This window comes from Cyanistes caeruleus, chromosome 8, assembly GCF_971803275.1.
Source record: "Cyanistes caeruleus chromosome 8, bCyaCae1.hap1.1, whole genome shotgun sequence".
Classification (NCBI taxonomy): Eukaryota; Metazoa; Chordata; class Aves; order Passeriformes; family Paridae; genus Cyanistes; species Cyanistes caeruleus.
The window spans coordinates 26,103,972-26,127,223 of record NC_141708.1 but is presented as its reverse complement, the minus strand read 5'-3'; the positions used below and the strand labels follow the sequence as shown (position 1 = coordinate 26,127,223).

The following is a 23,252-nucleotide window of genomic DNA, read 5'->3' as shown; positions in this document are numbered from 1 at the left end:
ATGAAAACAAAGTCTGATCCTACAGGTATTCTCCTCTTGGGGCACATACAAAACTCCCAAGTGCAGTTACCCATGTTCATGAAGAGAAGAGCAGCAGTGTTTTTACAGTAATTCTGGAATCCTTCTGAACTATTTTTGAGTTAATTACACCCAGTAAATACATACCCAAATGAGAGAGCCAGCTGCCAGGCAGTGTCCTCTGATATTCCCTCAGAGCCCCCTTTTTGGGCTGTTAGACAATCTACTGCTAACATTTGCAAGAATCAACTACCGAGACTTTCAGCCAATTTCAGTATTAATGAATACAGCCTACAGCTACAAATCTCCTCTCGGTTTCTGAAATGAGATCATTATTGATTCCTTCAAAATATTCTGGTATTTGGGAATAGTCTGTTTTGAGGCTACTCAGGGACTTTGGAGCTCTATGGAAACCCTTCAATGCTACCTGTGTCATCTGGTCACAATCCTGGTGATAGAACCATAAGAAATGGGAACAGAGCATTTGAGCACTGAGCTTAATCATCTGCCATAACCTCATCATATACTTCCTCCAGTGCATTGATCAACCTCCATCCCAAACTGGTGATGATATCCAGGCTACTATTGCAGAGAGTTGTTCTATACTGAAAACTTTGAGACTTCAGTTAAAAATTATTTCTGATGAATATTCAGCTGGTATACGTGCCAACCCACTCCTTCATTTTAAATAGGTCTTTTACTTCTGTAGTGCTTGCTCTCATGTGCTCATACACAGCAGTCACACACCCTTTCCAGTCTCTTGAACTGAAGACTGACATAAGACAGCCTTCTAACACTTTCCATGGAACATGAATCACTCACTCCTCATTTTAGCTTGGGAGTGCAATTGGAGTCCATGGCAATTGGGAGGCCATTTGAGTCAGGTGAGGTAACAGTGGTGCATTCTCACACTATACTGCATTCCAGCACAAACAAAGGCTGTCCCCAGTGCTGACAGACTCTTTAAGAGCTGCACTGGTGAAGGTCCTACCTTCTCAACACAAGTCCTTAATATCCCTCCCTTTTAACCACCTCTGTGCATCCACATCAGAGATTTTCTGCCTCTCCCAGCTTCCTCCCCTTAAAGGTGTTAGACACATATGGCAACAGTGACTGAGCTTGTGTGGAGATCTAACTCACCCCCATCAAATATAAATACAATCATCAGTGCATATGTTGCAGTACCTGCTGTTGGTAAGATAGTAAACAATATTTTGCCTTTTTTATATCTATCGCAAGAATCTTCTTCCCCCACATTTGTCCTAAAGTCTTGACTATTCAAATTTAGCATAGGTTCCTAGTCACTTTGATAAATTCTTCATCCTCCTAAATATTTGACACTTGCTAATCCATCATCTCATGTCACAGTTCCCATTTTAATAGATTTTTCTCCCAGACATGAAATTTTGTGAACCGGTTCTTTCAATTTTATTTTCTTGATCAAGATTAACCAAACCATCTTGAGAGCTTTGATTTCTGCATTTTACTTCCACTTTGACTGTAGGAATGTCTATTTTCATATATATGATTCTGTTCATATTCGACCTTTGTCCTCAAATAGTCATCCCAACTTTTTATTAAAAAATGAAATCTGTTAATTCAGGCTTACCCTAATTGCTTCAATTATCATCTCTGTCCCATCATCAGTTTTGCTTTTTCTTTGGGGAAATAGCAGATTCCTTACACCTTCTTCCTTTCAGGCTTCTTCTGCCTTTACATTCTTAGTTGCTTTAGCTTACCTATGCTTGCTCTTTGAAATTCAATAGTCTTATTTTACAGAATAACTTTTATTTACTCTTTCCTCTACTGTAAAGTGAATCACTCACATTAGCATCATAAAGAGTGAAATGCTTACCAAATGAAAAAAAAAAAAAGCTTTTCCATGTTTTTTTGTGGTGTAGAAAGGTCATTAAAAATGAAAACACAAATTATTACTAATTTTAGGGTAAGTTTATCCTATTTTGGCATTTTTGTAAGACAATACAACTGCTCCAGGCTGAAAGCTTCTGCATTTGGCTTTCATCATGGCATTCTCTGAAATGAATCCCTCTAAAATCAAGGATGACTGAATCCATGAATGAAAGTCAGGATGACTAATTACCAAGAAAACTGCTATTCAATGGGATCACAACTCAACCCATAATTAACAGAACTCTAATTTATTTCTACATATTAGAAAATAAGGCAGCATGGATTTCCTTCCTACCAAGATCAACAGATAATCCAAGACAAATTTTTGAGCACATTACATACATTGCAGGAAGTTTACTGATTAAACACATTTGTTAATTTGGAATTCTGACAGTTCTAAGAGTTATTTTACATATGCAAGCAGAAGATGTAACTTCTACGATAACAGCACAATGCAGGCAAAATGTTTCAGGATATTAATAATAACGCAGGGTAAATATTTTTTGAGATTAAATTTCAATTTTCAACCTAACCTCTGCATTAATTCTTTTTGTGTAGCTGAGGTTTGTTGAGACAGAAAATTGCTATTATCCATAATCTGAGTGAAATAATTAGCTGGTCTCTGTTAGTCACATTTCAGCAACTCCAAATGATTCCCTACATTGACAGTCTTACTTCCAGGCCAAAATTTATTAGTTTCAGCACCTGAAACTGCCAGCTCCCAATTTTAAGAAATGATCACCCATCATCAGTGTCCTTGAAAACACCAGCAGACAAAACAGGTCTGGATGTAGAGCAAAGTATTTCCATAGCAAGCAGAAATAAAACAACAGAATTCAGAACAGCATAAAAGAGAGAACCTGCAGAGCTGATGTAATTTTTCCAGGCTCAGTCAGGTTTGGAATGAAATGAAGAGATATTTAGTATAAAATCCTCATTTGACCATTTGTCCACAGTGAACACTATTCAGAAAATAAATTAGGAATCTCCCACATGGTGCATAAATTAAAGACAGCCTTGTACGTCTTAAACGTTCAAGTCTGTTGCATGTTTTATAAAACAAGGGCCTTGTATAATAAATCTTAAGCTTTAAAACGACAAAAGAATTCTTTATAAATTAACTAGTCATCCCACTTCTTAGTTCTGAAGCAAAGACATCTCTTGGATTGTGCAATCACACTATTAAAAGGTAAGGGAATGTCTCTGAGTTCTTTTCCAAACTTCATGTTGTGACTAAATGGTGATAAAATTCTTCCCAGAACTTCTGTAGAAAGCATTCTAGGCAATGGTCCCATAGTTCATCTACGTTTAATAAAATTTTTAACCATGTTTTGAAAATTTCTGTGTAATAAGGAGAAATACCTAAGAAATGGATCTGATATGACAACTGACATCATTTTTTTCATGCCAAATTAAAGGCTTAACTAAGGTAAAAGTAGAAGAGACCCAAATACCCCTTTCTGGCTTGTATGTGGTACTTGGTAGGTTAAGCAAATCCCTTATTCAAATGAGAAAAACCACATAGATGGCTGAGAGAATGCACTGGAAGTGCACCAAGTACTACAGAAGCCAGATCATAACCTCATGCCATCTCAGACTTCTTTGTAAGTAGTTAAAAAAAGAAATTTAAAAAAAAAAATCCTTTTAATAAACAAGTCTTCCACTTCAGTTCATCCAGCTGAAAAAATTCCAAACTCATTTTTCTCAGCCTTTTTTCTCTCTCTCTGTGCACTGGACCAGATGTTACCACTGTCATTCCACCAACACTATTGTTTGTACCAGACTCCACTTTGGTTTCTAGTCCTGTAATGAAGCACCTGCAATCTTTCTCATCCAAAAAAAGTTAGAAGCAGAATTCTAATCTGAATCTCATCCAGTGATGGGTGACATTTCTCATTTTTTTTCCTCTTGGAAATGACCATCCAAACATTTTAAAGCCTCCTTTTCAAAGGCCACCATGTTTTCATAAACAAGTCATTATTCATTTCACATATCTTTTGTTAAGGGAAAGGGTGAAAAAGGCTGCAGGTTTGCAACCAAGTCTTTCTGAAGCAAATGAGTCATTAACTTCATGAACATGGATAAGTCTTGTTTTTAAAGGCTGCTCCTCCTGCAGCTGTTCCACTGGCCGGGCTGTGCCCGCAGCTTGGGTGGCGCCTGCAAACGCCTCCCGCGGGACCGGCGCAGAGGCAGGCAGTGAGCATCGCTATTACCTTTCATGTCTGCAGCCAGGAACATGCTGGACAGCTGCTTAATAATCTGTCTGAGGCTCTGCTGGCACCAGGGCAGCCAGCAGCTCACCCAGCCCCAGTGCGCGATAACCTCGCGCACGTATCAGCAGTTCTGCACCCCTGCGCCGCGCCGCCCAGCCTCTCCCCAGACAGACTCTGCTCACCTGTGGTGCTTGATGGGCTGGGTTCCTCTGTCAGGAGACAAGGCCTCTGGGAAAGACTGAGGGCCTGAAAAACTAGACTCCATAACTTTGTGCAGAATAGGCCCCGGATGCCTATCTGGTTTTGAATACTGTAGCAGAGAGAATAAAATTAATTAATACTCACAAGACAAAGTACATTGTTGATGCTATTCACTCTGAATTCATATCAGAGCTGGGTAAGCAGTGCTCTAGCGCATTTTTAAATCAAAATTAGGCATTGTAAATCACACATTCATTCAGTATTGTTTACACAGCAGAAAGGGCTAGTAACCATTATCCCCATTACGTTCTGCACGTCAAAACGCTGGTATCAGCATTAGCACCAAAATTACAGACTGATCTGCCCATAATAATGGGAACAATGGTGCCTTTGACTGGAAATCTGTTTTTGTGGCTGTCCATGCAGAGACAGATCACAAAACACATCAGAGGACAATCAGCAACTTCTTGGTCCTTTGGTGATTTCAGTCAAACACTGCATTCATCATCAGCATGTACAACTATGAAAACCAAAGTGAAACAGCACTTGTGTCATCAGATAAGTAAGAAAAATATTTGAAACCTATCCACAGAGCCAGATATCTTTCTGAACCAGCTTGAAACTTTTGACCTGGGAGTATCTGTGCTAGTAAGAACAGGGTAAACATAATTCTTCCTGTGGCAGGTGTAGGCGTAGGGCGGTCTCTGGGCACAGAGGGAGACACAAAGGTCTGCAAAGCAGACACTAGACATGAAGAAGAACAGATTTGTTCTTCTTGCTTTGTGATTCAACTGCAATTTCAAAAAAAAAACACCAACCCAAAACCCAACAAAAAAGGTCTCTCCACCAGCGTGGAGCCATAAAGTTGAAGTATAGAAAAAGCTGCACTTGGGCTTGTAAGAAGATTCCATGTTGTGGAATGTTATGGTCACTGGGAAATATCTCTGAGATATGAGAGGTTAACTCACATTTCCACTCAGGTGTGAAAAATAAAGCACTTTTCAGATTTTTTTACATTGCATTACAAGTACCTGCACTAAAACTAATAGGTCTGTTTTCCTTTTGATTTGTATTTTTAGTACTGGACACCTAGATATCCATGCTATCTTTAAAATAGATTGGTATCATGGGAGCAATTACACGATTACATATTTTAGAAAGAAAATACAAATTAAAATATTTGAAAATAGTGGTGAAAATTGTCTTGTTATGATACAATAGCATAGAAATTCATGGAGAAGATAGTAGGCATTCTTTCAAAAGACAATTCTTCATAATTATTAGTTTTGTCTAACAAAAGATCAGTAACTGCTTAAAACAACAATTATTTTCTGACTCTGACTTTTTCCTTATCTACATTTCTGTATACTTCAGCAAGATCAAAAAGGAAAGTCATACAAGAATATTCACTTTTAAAAATAGGTTACATGGACTTTAAGTACAGCCAGTCAGACTTCTTTTGACCAATTTCTATAGATAAAGTAACAGCTCTTCAGGTTTTTCTCCAGTGCTCTTCTGCCTCTTTCTGTTGAGTGAAATACCCATGTTAAACAGGGTCAAACTTTCTTCTTTTCAGCTTCAAGGCAAAGCTGGGAGTGGCAATATGCAAAATGGTGCTGCATGCATGAAGTAAACACGACTGAAGTAATAAGAAGAAACATATTCCACTCCCATTTCTTTCAGTTACCATGATCTTAGATGTCACTTGTAAATGTTGTAGATAAAATATTCAGACAGAAATATGATTTTTAAGGTACTCGTGTCGGTGAAGGTTTTAAACTTTAATAGTTAGCCTGCCAGCTGCAGAAATGAAACTGGCTTTGATTTCTGACCTGAATAAATCAATTTGAGCTATGTAAAGAATGGCTTGCTAGTGCCAAGAAGCTATTTCTGTCCTTTCTTTGAGTTTGTTCATGATACAAAATTGAAGGCCTGAATGGCCTAAAAGACCATGAGTATGAAGTGAATCACAAAGAGCAGAGATAAGCTGTGCCTTTTGCTACATCCTTGCTTCAGGTGGATGTGGGCTGGAGCAGTGGTAAACAGAGCCTTAACTCATCACAGCTGAGGAACAACAGGACCCCAGAAGCTGCTCTGGTGCTGATCATCAAACTTTAATGAAGGTCCAGCACCCAGCACCACTCACACACAGCCTAAAAAGGGTATTTTTTTCCCCTAACTGAACATTTTTCCCCTTTTCAGATACGCCACTTAACACACAATTCCTGTAACAGTCATAACATTCATTATAATGAAAATGTGAATTACAGTTTAAATTGAGGTGTGAATATACAGGGAATTCTAACAGTGTAATTGAACATATCTGGATGTACAGCATTATTCATACATTTTAATATATTTAAGCATGGGTTTATTCTTTAGTTTAATTCCAAGTGCTACATCCCTTCTCTAAGATCACCTCTGGGGAAAAATACCATCATACTTCTGTGAAGAGCTTACAGCAGTATCAGTTGTTGCCCCCAGAGGTACAATGTGGGATCATTCCCCAGCCATGTCCCAGCAGGGCTCATCCTGCTGCTCTCACAGCTCACTTCTCACCTGCACTGAGCTCCATGGACACCTCTGACTGTTGTGAGCTGCTGAATATTCTCATGATGGAGAATAAGCTGTGAAACCCTTTCAAAGGCCTGTTCCAGTAGGGTGAAAGCATCACTGAAAGCTTATCTGTATTCGGGTTTTTTAATGGTTTTATTGCCTTCTTTGTTAATTATTGGTTCTTTGAGAAATTACTGAAAAACACTGAGGCATATGAATAAATAAATTAAAGAACAATGATAGATTTAAAAAAAAAAAATTTTGTGAATTTCCAATTTTTCATTGTTTCAAGGAAAAAATAATCTATTACACGCAATTACTCAACTCTGACAATAAAAATTCCACCCCCTGCTAGTTAATGCTAAGTGAATCTGTGAAGGCAGCCTGAGCCAGGAGACAAGAATTCAGCCTTTGTCACTGACCTGCTGCATTGCTGTGAGCACATAATTCCTCTGCTGCACACCTTGAATCCCCGGCTCTGAAACGCAGGGCTCAGGGACGACCAAAGCCACTCGAATGCTGCAGGGCAGCTTGGCACTGTTGGCCTGGTGTTATGCAAACCAAAACACCCATCCCTCTCCCGGGCTTTACTCAGCTCTTCCCCCTCAGCAATTGCCCCAAAACAGTAAAAGGTCCAAAAATTCACGTGGCATTGGAAGGGAGGCGATGTGGGATCCCATCTCAAAAAGAACTGAGAAGGCAGAGGGGTCAGATGTAAATGACATTCAGAGAGGTTGCCTCAAGGAGGAAAAGAGCCACTGATTTTTCTGGGGGCTCAGTTTGCTCAAAAGCTCACCAGGTGGTACATTTAACATCCTTACCCTTCCCCTATGCTCTCTATGTTTTGTTGCCAACACTGGCTTTAGACAGAGGGCAGTAAACTCAGGTTTGTCTATGCTGGCAGCTCTTCCTAAATAGTCATGTGATACAGAAATGGGAAATTTGCTCTTGATCTTAGCTGATAGATCAAATGGTTATTGAGGTAAAACCACGGAGTAATCCTTTAAAAGATTTAAAGTATCTCTTGCTTGACATATATTAACTACATTTCTATCACAGCGACTGAAAAGATTTTATTTCCTACTACTATGAACAAAAGGCAACAAGATGCAAAAGGAGCATTTTTTGTCCCTCATTATAAGAATTTCAGAAACCTGTAGCTCGTGGTTGCAAGTCACTAGAAACAAGTGTAGTGAAAATGGAAACCACACAGTACAGCACGAAAAGCATATTAACCACCTCAGAGGGAAAGTGATGGGAAATTAATAGATCCCCTTGGTACCATGGGAGAAGGTATTAAAAACCACAAGGATGAAAAAGGCCACTTTAAAAAGCCATGCCAGTTCTCAGAATCACTAAAGGAATGTCAAGGTTTCAGCTGACTCTTTTTATTTTATTTTTTTCTCATGACATATTTACCAAGTTGTGAGAATTTAAAAAGAAACCCTCTGCTCTACGTGGAAAAGGCAGATAGGAATCAGGAGCCACCCCACCTCCTCCTGCATGGTGTGTGAGGGTGCACCAAGTACTTGTCTTTCTAGATGGGGAGAATGACAATTTCCTTCCTTTTGACTATGTGGAGACCTAACTGTTTGCAGCAGCCCCTTAAATATCTCTTGAAAGGAGGATGATCTCTTTGGGAAGGGGTACATAATACTTGGGAAGCCCCAGGTTTAATGCATTAGGTGAAATTAATCTGAATCTCCTGTGTACCTCAAAGATCCTGAATTAAAAGCTGGCACATCTATATCTTCCTGGCTGAAGAATTATAGCAGGATTACCAGTGCATTAGTCTTTAAATCCAAGAGGCTAGAAACCCTAGCAAGAAACACCCAGCAAGAATTTAAGTGTGTTGCTGCCAGGAATGTTTGGGAAAAGCAGTGGACTTGGAGGAGATTCAGGAAATCCTAGGAGCTGTGTTCAAACAGAAATTTATGAATACCTCTTAAAGTACACAGTATTTTTCATCTAATTTGTACCTCTAAGAAAACACTGAAATTTGTACCGAGGATAAGACTTGTTATAGATGAGCACAATTACCAGTGATGAGCAGCAGGACTTCAGAGAGAACACAGCTGTCCTGACAAAATCCAACCCTTTATTTCACTTATATATGAGCAGAGGCAGGGAGTGGAGGACATGTAATACATTTGAGTGTGGGAGGAAAAATTACTTCACTGAGATTGGTCAAGCTCTTTATAGCCACAAGCCACTTGAAACCCTGTCTGCTATACCCTGGGCCTTGGGAAATAAGTTAAACCTCCTTCTAAAGCAACACATTTGGAAAGATAGATGTACCTTTACTAAATATAGCAACCTCTCAGTCAAAAGGTGATGGTTCTTTCAGAACAGTCATAAGGAATAAGGAACCTTATACAACTTTTCTCAGGTCTCCACAAAAGCATTCTCCTCTGGAGAAGAAGAAAGAGCTGTGTGAAAAGCCTGAAAGCATCACCAGGTCTATTCAAAAGAGACAAGAGAAAAATCCAGGATAATCTTCAAGGGAAAGACAGAAAGGTGACGTAAATGGGAAAACTCTCTTGCTTGTAGGGGGGGCACATGGAGTGGGAAAAGAGACAACTCGCGGGATTACCTAAACCAAAATGCCAGACTGGGGGAGCAGTCTCCAAAAAATAACTGGCCTCATTATTTAAGCTTATTTATTAGCTCCTGGAAATGAAGGGAACTAGGATTTCTCCCCAGGCCCATGCAGTGGCAGCTGCAGATGGGAATGGCAGAGGGAGCACATCTACCTGAGGCAGACAGCTTATCTCTGAAGGAGTCTCTCAGCCATTCCTACAAAATACCTTTCCAAAGTCCCTTTTCTACTGCCTCACCAAACCCCTGCCCTCCCCACTGACTCCAATCTGGCAAGTTTTGTAAATATTTCATGAGCTGCCTGCATGCATTCCTGCACTAAAATCTTCCTGATAATAGAAACCCTTATTACACTGTTACACTGCATCCTGCACAAGGTCATTCTGTTTTTCTTCCTTCCTATCTTCCCAAAGGGAGAATGCATTAATGGCAAGGAGAAAAGAGTTGTCTGCAAACAGCCACAAGAACAAGAAAATGGTGTGCTAATTACCAGCACTCATAATGTCAGGCTGCACAGCATCAAAAACTGGAAAGCAAATTTGGATTAAAATAGTAAATATAATAATGATGATGCTCAGTCACTACATTCAGAATCTATGGACTGCTATTTCAGCCACTATGGTTGTGGCAAAAGAAAATGACAAAATATTGCACTGAATTACAGTTAGAAAATGGCAAAGAGCATATTCTTTGTGTTAACCAAGGCTTATTTCACAGGCTAGAACAAAAGGATCATGAACTTTACCTGTCATTGCCATCATTACAACCAACAACACTCCCAACAGCTGGTTTTTTTTTTTGTGCTTGTAGTATAATATAAGGCTGAATGACTAAAAGTGAGAGGAAAAAATTGCACAAGGTTCCCCCAGCTGTGATTATGTCAATTGAGTGGAGCCATCTTCCTTCTTGAAAGAGTACATTTTTCCTGAATTACAAAGCCTATCATGAGCATATACAGGACCACCATCATGGTGTTCCTACAAAACAGAACTTTCAGTGAACACAAGCAACACTCTGACAGCCTCTGTGTCTTAGCAGGGAGGCTCTGCTTGCTCTAAATTGGTTAAAAGGGCTTATATTTATCTCTAAATTAATTGGATGTAGACTAGGAGTTAAGAAATCTTTGGTTAAGTGGGCATGAGTGCTCACTTTTGCTGAAGTCCCACTATTTTGATGGAATCTGGCAAATAAGGTAGTCATTCCTTTGAGCAGTGCTAAGATACTTTTTTTTTAAAAAAAGGAGTTAATAATTTAGAAAGGTTTTAATACATCTTTTATATTTTCCTATTATATTGCTACCAGGATCCTCCTTCCAAAGGCTTTGTTCAAAGTAAAGACAGCACTGATTGTGTGACTGAGGGAAAGGGAATGGCATATACTGAAAATACCTTCCTAAAGAAAATACCAGGGCTAAATAAATGGGTTGTCTTCAAGTTCCTTATTTCAAACATGCTTTAAATATTTCATGATTGTGAGATTGTAATGACTTCATATAATTAGATTCATAAAATGATTAAATATATTTCAAATTTATTTTGAACAGACTAATTTCTTTCTGTAAACAAAAGTACCTTTAACTAAAGACCCAGAAAAATGAGACCATCTGCATGGTCTTCCCTGGGGCATTTGTTTACATGGGTAAATTTAGTTCTAGATTTTGAATTTACTCTGAATTAACTGTGACAAATCTCTGGTTTTTTTCATGCAGGATCATAAATTATTGGAAGGCATGACATCACTTACGTTCAAGGACCCCCACTGCACACAAAGACATATATGACCTCAGGTGCTGCTGGAAACTATAACAGTAATTTTCACTGCTGTATGCAGAGCTGGGGGGCTCAGCAAAGTCTGCTACATGAACAAAATGCACCAGCATCCATTGAAATAACTTTATGAAAAAAATCCCAGATTTCCATTAAGAGGCCTGATAGAAAAAGCATTTTATGAAAGAGGTGAGAATTGTGGTTCCCATTGCTCAGATGTTAATAGCAGCATGACGATGTGCTGCCATCAGCAGCAGGAACTCAGCCAGGCTATTAAGTGCTGTAGCTGGCAGGATTACTTACATTTTGCAGCTGGACTTGGCTTTGTGCCATACACTCCGACTTTGCCATCATGCTGGAAGCATTTAGGCTGTAGGTTTTCCTATTCTGCGTTTCCTTCAGCTGTTCATGAATTTGCTTTGTTTGTTTCCTGCAGAGAGAAATAAAACTCGTGTAAGAAAGAGCTCTCCTGATCTTCTGCTACAACCATGATACTTTTATAGCCACATCTCCCTTTGTTCCAAACTTCACCGTGTTGGATGAGCCAGCTGAGCTAATTGACTAATGTGTGATACTTCAATGCAGCGGTTGTTTCCTGGCAAGGCTTAACAAAGGGGGGAAAAAAAACCTCTCTCTTCTGTTTTAAAATACCTTCTATTCTCAGATTACTCTAAGAGTATGCTCCTTGTGCTAGTGCACAGTTTTGTGAGATGATTCTATTGAGCATTTAACAATAGCTTGCAAGTCGGTCTGAATAATAAAAAAAGCATTTTTCTCTGATTTGGAAAAGAGGTTTTGGCAAATAAAATGGGCATTAGCCCCTGCAGGCTACAAAAATTGATGAAGAATCAAAGATTTCTGCTGGCTGATTAGACTTGACCTATAACACATCTTGTGTAGAGCAGCTTCTGCTTATATGCTTAAACCTGGAAAAAAACATCAGTATGGCCTCTGAGGCCGTGTTTTTGACTTATACTATAATCCACCCTGTCAGAGCTAGGAACACCACAAGATGAATCCCTTGCATTATTCAGGAGATAACTATAGTGCTAACAAAGACTTTCTGTTTCTGTCACACTATATTGAGTGGGAGTGACAAACATTTTTTAAGTTCTGTACATGATAGAAGATACGAGACAGAAAAGTTTAAATATTACTTTTATCTTGTGCAAAAAGTTATCTCAGCTGGGAAAAACTGTTAGCAAAATACCTTTAAGGTCTTCTATCAGTTTCCTTTATTTTTTTTTTTTTTTGATAAGCTACATTGTCTGGGACTATCAGTTTTAAACCATTATGAGCAAAAACTTCACAATACCATTTTAATTCTTTCCTTTCTTCCTTCCTTCCCTGCTTCCTTTCTGTCCCCAGAAGATGCATCTCCAGCAGTGAACCTACAATGGCCTTGGAAACAACCCAGTGATGTCAAGGACTCACCAGTAGCAGCATTTCATTCTGCCACCAGCAGGTTTTGGACAGCAACTGGTGCCAAGCCAAATTTCCAAAGGAAGTGATTTCTGGCAAATGTTGATAAGAGAAAGAAAATATGGCCTTTCTATACTGAAAGTTAAATTTCAGCAAAGAAGATCCAGCAGCATTTTGAATCATTTCTGGTAATTTGATTGTGGAAAGCCTTGTTACATCAGTAAGTTTGACAGGACCTTGGGTCAGGCAGTGAATTTGACACTGAATGAAGTAGAAAATTAATTTAAATTTCTTATTCACAGAGGAATATGTGTCTACTCCTGGAAGGTATAAGAAAGCAGAAATGACTTGTGTATTCAGTGCAGTGAGAGAGGACAAGTTCCCTCAATATGAAAGTAAGTGGTGAGAAGTATCACAGTTCAAATATTCAATTTTAATAACATAGATTTTAATAGTCTTTGAGTCCCTTCGTTTTGGTTCAGTATGACACAATGTAAGCATTCGCTTATATTCAACAAATCGTAAGTACTTGCTTAAAAGCCTCTGTTACAGCTCGTTTCCTGAGTGCAGGTCATAAGCCATAACAAATCCAGGACTCTAAGTACCTCTTAGGCTTTCTACTTGCATCCTATTTTGAAGCAAATGGAAAAGAATGAATTTATATTGTAAGCATGTTATAAAGGAGTGGCATGTTTTGAGTATTGTCACCGAGGACAAGCTCATATTTAGTAAAATAAATGAATAGAGGTAGGTGAGGAAATCATTTCTCAAGCACAAAAAAACTTCCAAAATTTTCTTTAGCCAAAACTTGTAGAGTTAATATTGGAGTAATCTGAATAGATATCTAATCTGAAGGAATATAGTGTCAAATTAAATTAGTCAGTTGAGTCTGAAACATCTCTTTTAGAAATGTTTTTAATATCCATTAATTTTTGAATCCAATGAAACTGAATGATTTAATTTGTAAAACGTCTAAATGAGCTCTTCAGCTTCTCATAAAATTCCAGGGGAGATTCACAAAAGCAACTTTAGAGTTTTTATGAACAACTGTTTTCTGACCAGCTAAATTACATACACAGAGGAAATTAGCACATTTATTCCTATGTCCTACTGGAAAACCAGCCTCTTCCATGTTGGTCTCCAGAGAGGTTATGGAATATTCAGGAAATTTTTGCATGACTTCATGTAAGTTATGAACAATGATAGTGAAACATGATCACAGCATCAGACTTTGGGAACCTCTCATATACATAAAAAATGACAATTTAATCAGGAAAATAACAAAAATAATTTTGGATTCTTTAGAAAAATAAATAGAATTATTTCTATGTATATAAACACGTGTAAGTAAACTGGAATATTCAGCTTCGTTACTGCAATTTTTAACACTACAATTGAAATTCCTGAAGGTAATTTGCTGAGAAAAACAATCCAATCATTAATTTGCTTTTATGTTCGTCCAACCTAACATTAATATCAGGTTTATGCATATTCATTTTGCAAAACTATAGGATGCACAGCTATAAAACTAGAAACTATTAATAATTCAAAGTTACTTGCTGATTAATAAATTTATTTTATAATTTTTGTTTTCAAAACAAATGGGCCTTATGTGTTCTACTATAACTATAACTGGAGTTATTTGGCAGTGAAGTGTTCTTACTTCAGCAAGAAATAAAGTCACTAGTCATTTGTAAAAGTGTAAGCTGTAAAGGGCAGCCCATTACTGTACTCTTCATCTGTTGCTAACACTTCCAGCACTTTGTTGATTAACCTAAAAGGAATAATTGGAAGGGCAGAGAGTTTAATTATAGTCCTAAACTTTCTCAGATTGAATCTATTTTAAAAAAGGACTTTTAATTCAATGGCATATAGGGAAGTGCCTGTTTCTAGCAGCTGGTATTATGGAATTGTCAGACTAAGTAAGTGAGGGTTAGGATCTTCAAGGAAACTTTTCTCATAATGGATGCCCTGTTCAGAGTTTCTATTTCTGTTAGAAATATTCTAAATTTCTTGTACGTCAAATGAAACCCCAAGATAACCCCCATGCAACAGGAATGCTTTGGTAATTCTTAAGCACAGTCAGGGTACACATGACTTAAAAAGAAGCTCCCAAAAACCTGCTGACTAAAAGCTAACATATGATAAGTGTTGAGGCTTCAAATTCTTCAAATTTTCAAAACTTAAAATTTGTTGGGTTTTACACCCTTAGGACACTGGCCAATGTTACATTTACAATTTTACCTCTCTCCCATGAGACCCGGCTGAGACACTTTCATTTCCTTTTTGGACAGCACCAGAAGGAGCCAGAGCCAGGATGTTACGGACTGAGCAGTCTCCTCACTCAATTCATACATTGTCTGAGGCCTCCTGACAGAACCAGGGGTGCTCATTTTCTCATAACTCTCCAAACTTCAGTTCCCAGAGCCTGGCACCAGCCCACTTCAACTCTTCTCAGTAACTCTCGTATTTATAATGCAGACAGAACCCCAAACCCCCTGTCCTGTAAGCTCCTCTTTCAAGTGTTATTTCCAGTCATTTTCAGACATAACTCTCCTCACCACCTCATCAAAGCCAGGGTGTTTTGGAGGCTGTTCCAACCCAGCTCTCACCACTCCCTACAGCAGGGCAAGACCAAGAGAGGCACTGAGAATAACAGAGGGGCTTTTTATTCACAGTGTGCTCAGTCACTGATGGCATGTTCCTCCTCCTGACAATCCCATCCTGCCTTTTCTGAAACTCTCTTCATCAGCAAAACCCTCAAGCCTTCCCAGGAAGATTCTCACTCACTCTTTCTTCTAAGATCTGCAGATGTAAAATGCATAGTGACATTTCTAATGGCAGTGCCAAAGAGGCTGTCTCTGCTCACAAGTTACACTGCAGAGGAGTTTGCTGTACAGGGAAGAACTGTCCTGCCAGTCTGTCCTTCCCAGCTAGCATGACTGACACACTGGATGTCCAAAGAACAATTAAACAAAATCCCTCAAGACAATAGAGTAATTTAGAAAAAACGTGAACCAACTCAAATATTCACTCATAACCTACCCCTGAAGTTTGAGGGGAAGAAAAAGGGGTAAAAAATACCTGGTGATCTTCTTATCTTTGTTTTCTTTTTTTTCCCCCCCTGGATATAAATGTCAATTTAAATTTTTTTTCTAAATCAAATCCATTCCTCATTAAATTTCCTAGACATTAAAATAAATTCTAGAAAGGGGGATTCAGATAAACATCCAAACTTTTAAATAGTGCCAACCTTCACATTTTTGATGCTCAGCCACCCTGAGTAGACTCCCACAGGTACCAGATACTTTTTTATATTGATTTGTGCTCTCTCACTAGCTCCAGCTGGAACAGGAATGAAGGATGACCACCATACAGAACATATTTCTTGATACAGGAGCACTGACAAGCATGTCATGTAACTGCTATGAGGTTTTTGCAACTCAGATTACACACATAACAATAAATATTATAAATAAGTAAATATTATTACACACATAACAATAAATATTATAAAATAGTATTCATTTGGGAAGATAAAAGATAGAGTGGACAGTATTTAACTTGAAAATAGTTTAGTCCAGATGATTTCACTGTACTTGGATAGGCCAAAGTGCTTCTGTGTTACAGATACTAATATGCATCTTCATCAACGGGCTGCTGTATTAGCTACAGGTTACAGATATCTGCAGAGGACTTGTTTCTGCATTTCTAACCTTACTTTTGTTCTCAGCATGCAGAAATGGACATTCAGGAATATGAAATGAAATGCACAGAGGAGATGGTATGTTGAAATGTTGAAGCTGTCATTTTCAGAAGAGTCAAGTGATTATTGCATGACAGTAAAAGACACAAAATTATTACTGTCAAATAAAAAAAAAAAAAAAAAAGAACTGGGAATGACACAATCTGTTCTTTCCTGATACCAGAAAATAGGAAGAAAAACATGTGTTGCTCCTGTTTATGTTTTGGGGTGGACTCAGTGTAGCCATGGGGAACTGCTGTGGCCAGACCAGAGACAGCAGCAACTTCAGAAGGAGGGCAGAAGTTGAAGAACCCTAAGGCTGTGAGAAAAGGACAGCAGCCAAACCCCAACCAGAGCAGAGGAAGGCTCTTACTTTGTTTTGAAGTAGAAAGCTGCACAAAGCATGCCCACCACGACGATGCCGAAGACGATGCAGGCAATGGACAGCACCTGGCGCTGGTACACCTCCTCGCTCTCTGTGGGCAGCAAAGGGCACAGTTAGGAAAGCACAGCAAACAGCACCTGCAAAAAGGGCATTGCAGCACCTCGTGGTTTCACTGACAGTGGACAGATACGAGGGACTTTGAGGTCTGGGCCAGCTAATTCCTCCTCCTCAGAGTGGATGCTGCTCTGAACCTCTCCTCTAGGTGAGGTTCCCGCACTTGTGGCCTCCTTGGGAAGTTTTAGAAAACAGCCCAGATACACTCTGAGAGATACATAATAATGACAATCAGGACAGTTAAATCTTTTCTCTACCCTACATGTTGGTTTTCAGCTTTTCTTAAACAAAAAAGAAACAAAATATTTTTTTTCTTTCTAAAAAAGATTTTACCATCAATAGGATAAAGAGTTCTACAACCACTGAGTTTATCTGGCTTAAGGAAAAAAGCCATCAGAGCTCTTGTAATGTCCCACAAGAGTCAGAGTTCTCCTTTAACTACCCCAAAAATGTAATTTTTGTTTTTGTGTTTTTTGTTTTTTTTTTTTATTTGGATGGTGATTACAATGCCTTACTCCCATGTCCTGGAGCTTATGCAAAACATGCCAGAATAAAAAATTAACTCAATGAACTGGCATGGAACCCAATGACTATGTTACTAGGAAGCACCAGATATTGCTTTGTGTAAGTAAGTGTTTATTTTTTTAAAGAAACAAATTTTCTTTATAAATCTCATAATAGTCTAAGTAACTTCAAAACAGAAACAGAATGAAAGTAAAAAAAAGAAAAAAGCTAAGTAAATAAGAGAAAACACTCATTCATGACAGCAGGCAGGAGCTGATAAGCAACTGGAGATCCACACATTCAGTTCAACAGCTCCTTCAGTGCTGTATTTTATGTTTATTCTTTCAACCACTTTTCCAGTTCAAAGTGCTAACATGCCAAACAGATTGCTGGTTTTCAAGACTGGTTCCTCCACACATGCAGCGTACAGAGCAGTATTTCCATCCACAAATTCCAGCTGGAAAACCAACACGCGGGACGATCAAGCACCGCGCGCCCACCAGGCTCCATTTCCTTCCCAGGCTGGAGCTCCCCACCGACCTGAGCGCCAGGCACACACGCCAAGCAGGCTGCAGCAGCTCCAAGGCTGTGACTCTCAGGTTCACAACAGATAATTTGTGAATTGAGGTAATTGCATGAAAACACCGAGGTAAATCTAGGCAAATCGCTGAAGACTATCTATAGTATCCTAATCAGTACTGATTATTAATTTTTCAAGAATGAATATCACAGTGCTGTTACTAAACATTTGGAATCTTAAACACAAGCATTTGTCTCCTGTAAGTCCCAGTTCTATTTTTGTAAGCTATTAAAAATGAAATTACAGTATCAAATCTTGATTTTTTTACTTGCCTACTTAATTTCTCAAACACCCCAGTGATCCAGAAGCCATTCCTAAGATACAAAATGTCCTCAGCTTCTGCTGACATTTCCTCATCATTTAAATATGAAATTATAAAAGTTGTACTTCTAAAACACTATCTTAAAAAGAAACAAATAGTCTTTTCACCTGTCCAAAATATAACTGGAAAAATTGTAATTCAAGAGGAAATCCTGTTTTGCACTAAAACTGATTCCTGTTCCTTTAGGCCTATTCCTGACTGGGAGGTAAAAAATCTGGATCTAGACAGTAAATCCTTATTGGTACTGAACTAAATGTTTGGGGTTTAATTTGTTTGCTGTTAAAAGCAATTGTACAAACACAGTTATCCACCTTCCATTTCCACAGTAATACACAAATCTAACAAATTTGAATTCCTACATTGATGTAATAACACTGCAACTCATTCAAAAACTCTTCATTTCAGCAATTGTAAACCTGTTCTGCCTAAATACTGATTTCAGCACCTACTGCCTAAGTGACAACCAAACCATATATAGTTATGAACTGCAGTTTCAATCAAACATTACATATAAATAACAATTAAAAAATCTGTTTATGAAAACAAACTCATTCAATTAATGTGTGCAAATAGGCTTAATTTTGATTTTCTTTCAACAGATGCCCTCAGCAAATACTTTATATTTTCTCTTGCTATTTGTTTTTGAGAAATTGTGAGTTTAATGCAGCTATGCTCTTTTGTTAGTCCTCAATAGTGATCACTGCCTTGTTAAAGATGCTTTAGAATAAGCCTTACCAAGATAAAAGCAATTCAGAGACCAGACAATATTATCTTGCTGAAACAATTATGTGAAGATTTAAGTCTTTTGTGTAGTCAGATTAATCCCTGTCACCAGCTTTCAACACATGCTGATCAATATTTTCTTTCCTTTTTGTTTACTTTGTACAGTGCATACTTAAAGAAATTCTTATTGATTAACTGCACTCCATTTCTCTAGACACCTTTGCTCATTTTTACATCTTTTAAATATTTATTTACATATCGGATTCCACCATTTTTTTGTCTCCAACATCTTTAAATATAATGAGTTCTGCATTTTTTCATTCTCTAATCTTCCACATTGGCTTTATTTAAAATTCACCTTACTAACAGCAATGTAATCTGTCTTTCTCAGCAGGTCTCCTCATGGTTTGTTTGATTTAACCTCACTAATGTGCTGAGCACAGGTAGCACAGCTGAGATCCTCTCCAGACAAGGAGCATCAAGAACAGCCTGCATCTGGAGAAGGCTGTAGCTGAGCAGAGCAAAGCACTTGGGCTCTCACATAACAGAAACCTGCAGAAATTCAAAGTGCAGAAAAGAGAAGAACTGCAAATTCCTTCTCCTTCACTCAAGGATTGGCATCAGCTGGTGCATGCACGTATTTACATACTGAAACTAACTTCCCAAGGTAAACTAAAGTGTGACTGAAATGATAAGTCTCTCTTTATTCACATATATTCATATATTCCTTGTGAAGTACATCGCCTCAATTACAGTCTGTTGAAATAAATACTCTCGGGAGAGGATTCCTCATTTAATGAGCAGCCAAGAAAATATTTCTGCTAAAAACCAAAATATAAACTGCCATGGATATTCCTAGATAATCCACTTGAGGATTAAGACTACAGAATGTGAATTTCACCAAGCATTCAAATTACAAAAAATACACAACCTCTACTGAGAAAAAATACAACCACATTGCTGAAAGGTAACACAGCAAACTGTGTAGATGCAGACTATTTGTTTAATAGAAATGATGGAAAGAAAGGTCTTTTCAGAACATAAAGACAAGACAAACTCACACAAAACACAGTGCCTGTGGCAAGGCTGAGTTCACAAAGATAAATCCCCACTCACTTTGTGCCCCCTTACATGTGGAGCCCATTCTCAATTGTGCTACTGATTATTTCTTATTTTCCAACCTGCTACGGAATTTTTCTAAGCTTATCTCACTTGTTTGCTGCTATTATGAAACACAAGATGACTGCCAGTAACCCATGGCTCACAGCTCAGTTAAATTTCATGTTCATTAGGAAAAAAAAGTACACGTTGTATTCCAGGGGGTTTGGGTATTTAAACTCTCTTGCTCTTTAAAATTTACTCTTACAGACTGTACCCTTTTTGCTTTATACATGTGGAAAGACCCACTGAAGCATGAACATACATCTTTAGAGGATTAAAAAGTGTAGGGAAGAAACATTTTTCTCATGACTCTTACTTCTAAAGGATATGGTAGGTTTTTTTTTATTGCACACAAGCTGAAATTGCCCTCTTCTTTGTGACTTTATTATAAAAGGAAGAATGCTGGTACAAGGTCCTTTAGTATGATTCTAACCATATTACTGAGGGGAAAAAAAATGAGTTAATTAAAACTAATTATATAGGCTTTGTCAGCACCTAAATCCACATTATCATTACCAGCCATGATCACTGAATCCTCTGGTTCTATTGTGTGTTTTGTGTATTGTTGTGAGTTGAAATATCTTTGAAAGGGATTTCAAATATGAAGAGCAGCATTGTGCATGTGGCCTATACCAAACAATAACAAAACAAAAATAGTAACTTTCCCCCTTGTGCTTACTTCAATGGCTTTTGAATAAAATCTCAATATGGTCACAAGCATCACAGAGAATAATTATTGACTATTCAAACCAAGCCAACTGAGAAATTATGACATTTACCATACAAATGCATTACTTAACCTTTGCTCCATGAAGAAAAACCTCCCATGAAAATTAATAAATGTGAAGATTATTTTTTATGCTAGAATTTTTATTCCCAGCCCAAGCAGCACAAACCTTAATGGCACTCAGCATCCCCTTACCTTCCTCACCCCTTTCTCCTAAAAGGACTCACTCTGTATTACTGCAAGTAACAACATGCTATAAATAAATATGGGAAACCCTTTACCTTGTCATTGGTATGCATGAAACCAATAGCTTTCCATGTGCACAGAGCCAGCTTTTCCTCAATAGATTACAAGGCAGCATGCAGGCAAGGCTTTGGGGTTTTTTTTTGTCCCCATGCAAAAATTGAGCCGTGCAGAGGCGGCGAGTTGGGCACTGTGACCTTTGCTGTGGCCTCACTGCCACGCTTTTTGCATTTCCCTTCGTGCCCTGCCCATGCTTTTACTGCCACACCTCAATTCACATCATACTGGAATATCCTGCAGAGCCAGAACCTCGCTTCTGAAGTGAACCTCGATACTCAAACTCTCTTTGGTGTCCAGCAGCCTCAAAGTCCCACAGACAACAGTGGGGGATGATTACATGGAAACCTCATTCACAATATCAAGGTTTTCAATAAAACATGGATTCCCACAAGTTAAAAGAGAGTAGTTAAAGCATGTTTCTCAATATACTCAGATTTATGTGTGAGAAGTACTGAACTATATACAGCATTCTAAATTTAATTCATGAAGAGAGTAAAAAAAGCCTGCATGTTCCACAAAATCTGTGATTGCCTCAGCATCAGACATTCCACTCTCCCAAGAGTCTTCTCTGTTCCTGCACTTGCAAAAACCTACTGTACAGATTCTCTGCCATATGCTGTGGCTTGTGCGAAGGCAGAGCGAAACAGTTGAGATGCTACAAGGCACAGTTCACAAATTTCTTCTTTGACCTTGGCAAAGTCAAGACCCTTGTTCTTTCTGTAACCACAGGGATATTACCTCTCCCATTGCAGGGATTAACATGACAAAATGTAATGTAAACATATTAACCTCTAAATGAATGAAGTCTTTGCAAATACATGAAATAGATAAACCCACCCCAGACAATCCTGTTCCAACATCTTTAAGAGCATATGGATTACTTCACATTAAATATCATGGTTTTTACTAAGTCTCAGCTACTTTTAAAATACACTGAGTTTTATTCCTTGAGACTTTCATCTGTCTGGGTAGAATTTCCCTTTTAAAAGGGATTCGAGACACTTAGGTCCCCAAATCAGAAGCAGAAGTTTTTATCTGCTATCAATTTACAGAGAGGACAGAGTCAAGGTTAATTGCACAGATTCCCATCTCAGACTGGAAACAAAGCAAGCTGACTTCTGCTGGCAAAAGTTCATAAAACATTTCATGGTTTTCACAGTGATTCTCGCTTGGGAAGAACTGTTCGATAATTCTGATTATAACAAAGATGAACAAAATCATTTTCTTCTACAAGTGGAACGTCCACAGCACAAGGGTCTTAATGAAAGCAAAGTGAGACAGATGCAGCCTGCTATATATTACTATTGCATGGTATTTACATTGTTTGACTATTGGCATTTAACACTGGGGAGATCATTTCTGCACACACAGAAGACAGAAAAGGAAAGACAGACTGTTCAACATGTCTGACAGACCTAATTTGAGTACATGATTCCACAGCATTGCTGCTACATTGGCACTGGTTTTGCTTGGGATTAAAAATGGAGCAATGAATTCATCACCCCCCCACCCCCCAAGAACAAAAAAACCCAAAACTAAAAAAAAAAAAACCACTAAAAAACTACAAAACCTTATATAGGTCTTGTTTTGTCTATGGTTACAGCAGGAGTGAAGGTCCCAGTATTCTTAGTAAGCACTACTGGTAATAAAGGGAAAATCTGATTAGCACTTTCAAACAGCAAGATCTTAATTCCGAAGGTAAATTAATTTTAACTTAGGTATCCTAAGAAACTATCTTTTCTGTTTATCTGCAGGGAACTTGGGATTTGTGCCAGCTACATCCAGAACTCAAATCTAACAAACTCTCAAAGCCACTTCTAAGTACATTCACTGCAACATATTCATTAAATTTTAGGCTTGAAACAGCCCCACAGGAAGCAAAGGGATGAGAGGTAACTTTTTCCTTTTAAGAAAAATCCTTGTTACAAGTTCTTTTGCATTGACAATTCACAAGTAAGACAAACCAATCCTATTACAAACTTTATCTATTTTTATTTTATTTC

At 38.2% G+C, this 23,252-nt stretch overlaps 1 protein-coding gene across 3 annotated transcripts in view; it reads right to left on the bottom strand.

Moving 5' to 3' along the window:
- NRG3 (neuregulin 3) overlaps nt 1-23,252 on the bottom strand; it is a 395,272-nt gene that overhangs the window by 10,267 nt on the left and 361,753 nt on the right. For all 3 annotated transcript variants that reach the window (XM_086899838.1, XM_086899837.1, XM_086899839.1), the window contains exons 5-7: nt 16,804-16,906; nt 11,567-11,693; nt 4,325-4,452 (exon numbers count right to left, since the gene is read on the bottom strand). In XM_086899838.1, coding sequence (XP_086755964.1) covers nt 4,325-4,452; nt 11,567-11,693; nt 16,804-16,906 — 358 coding nt within the window. The remainder of the gene's footprint in view (nt 1-4,324; nt 4,453-11,566; nt 11,694-16,803; nt 16,907-23,252) is intronic.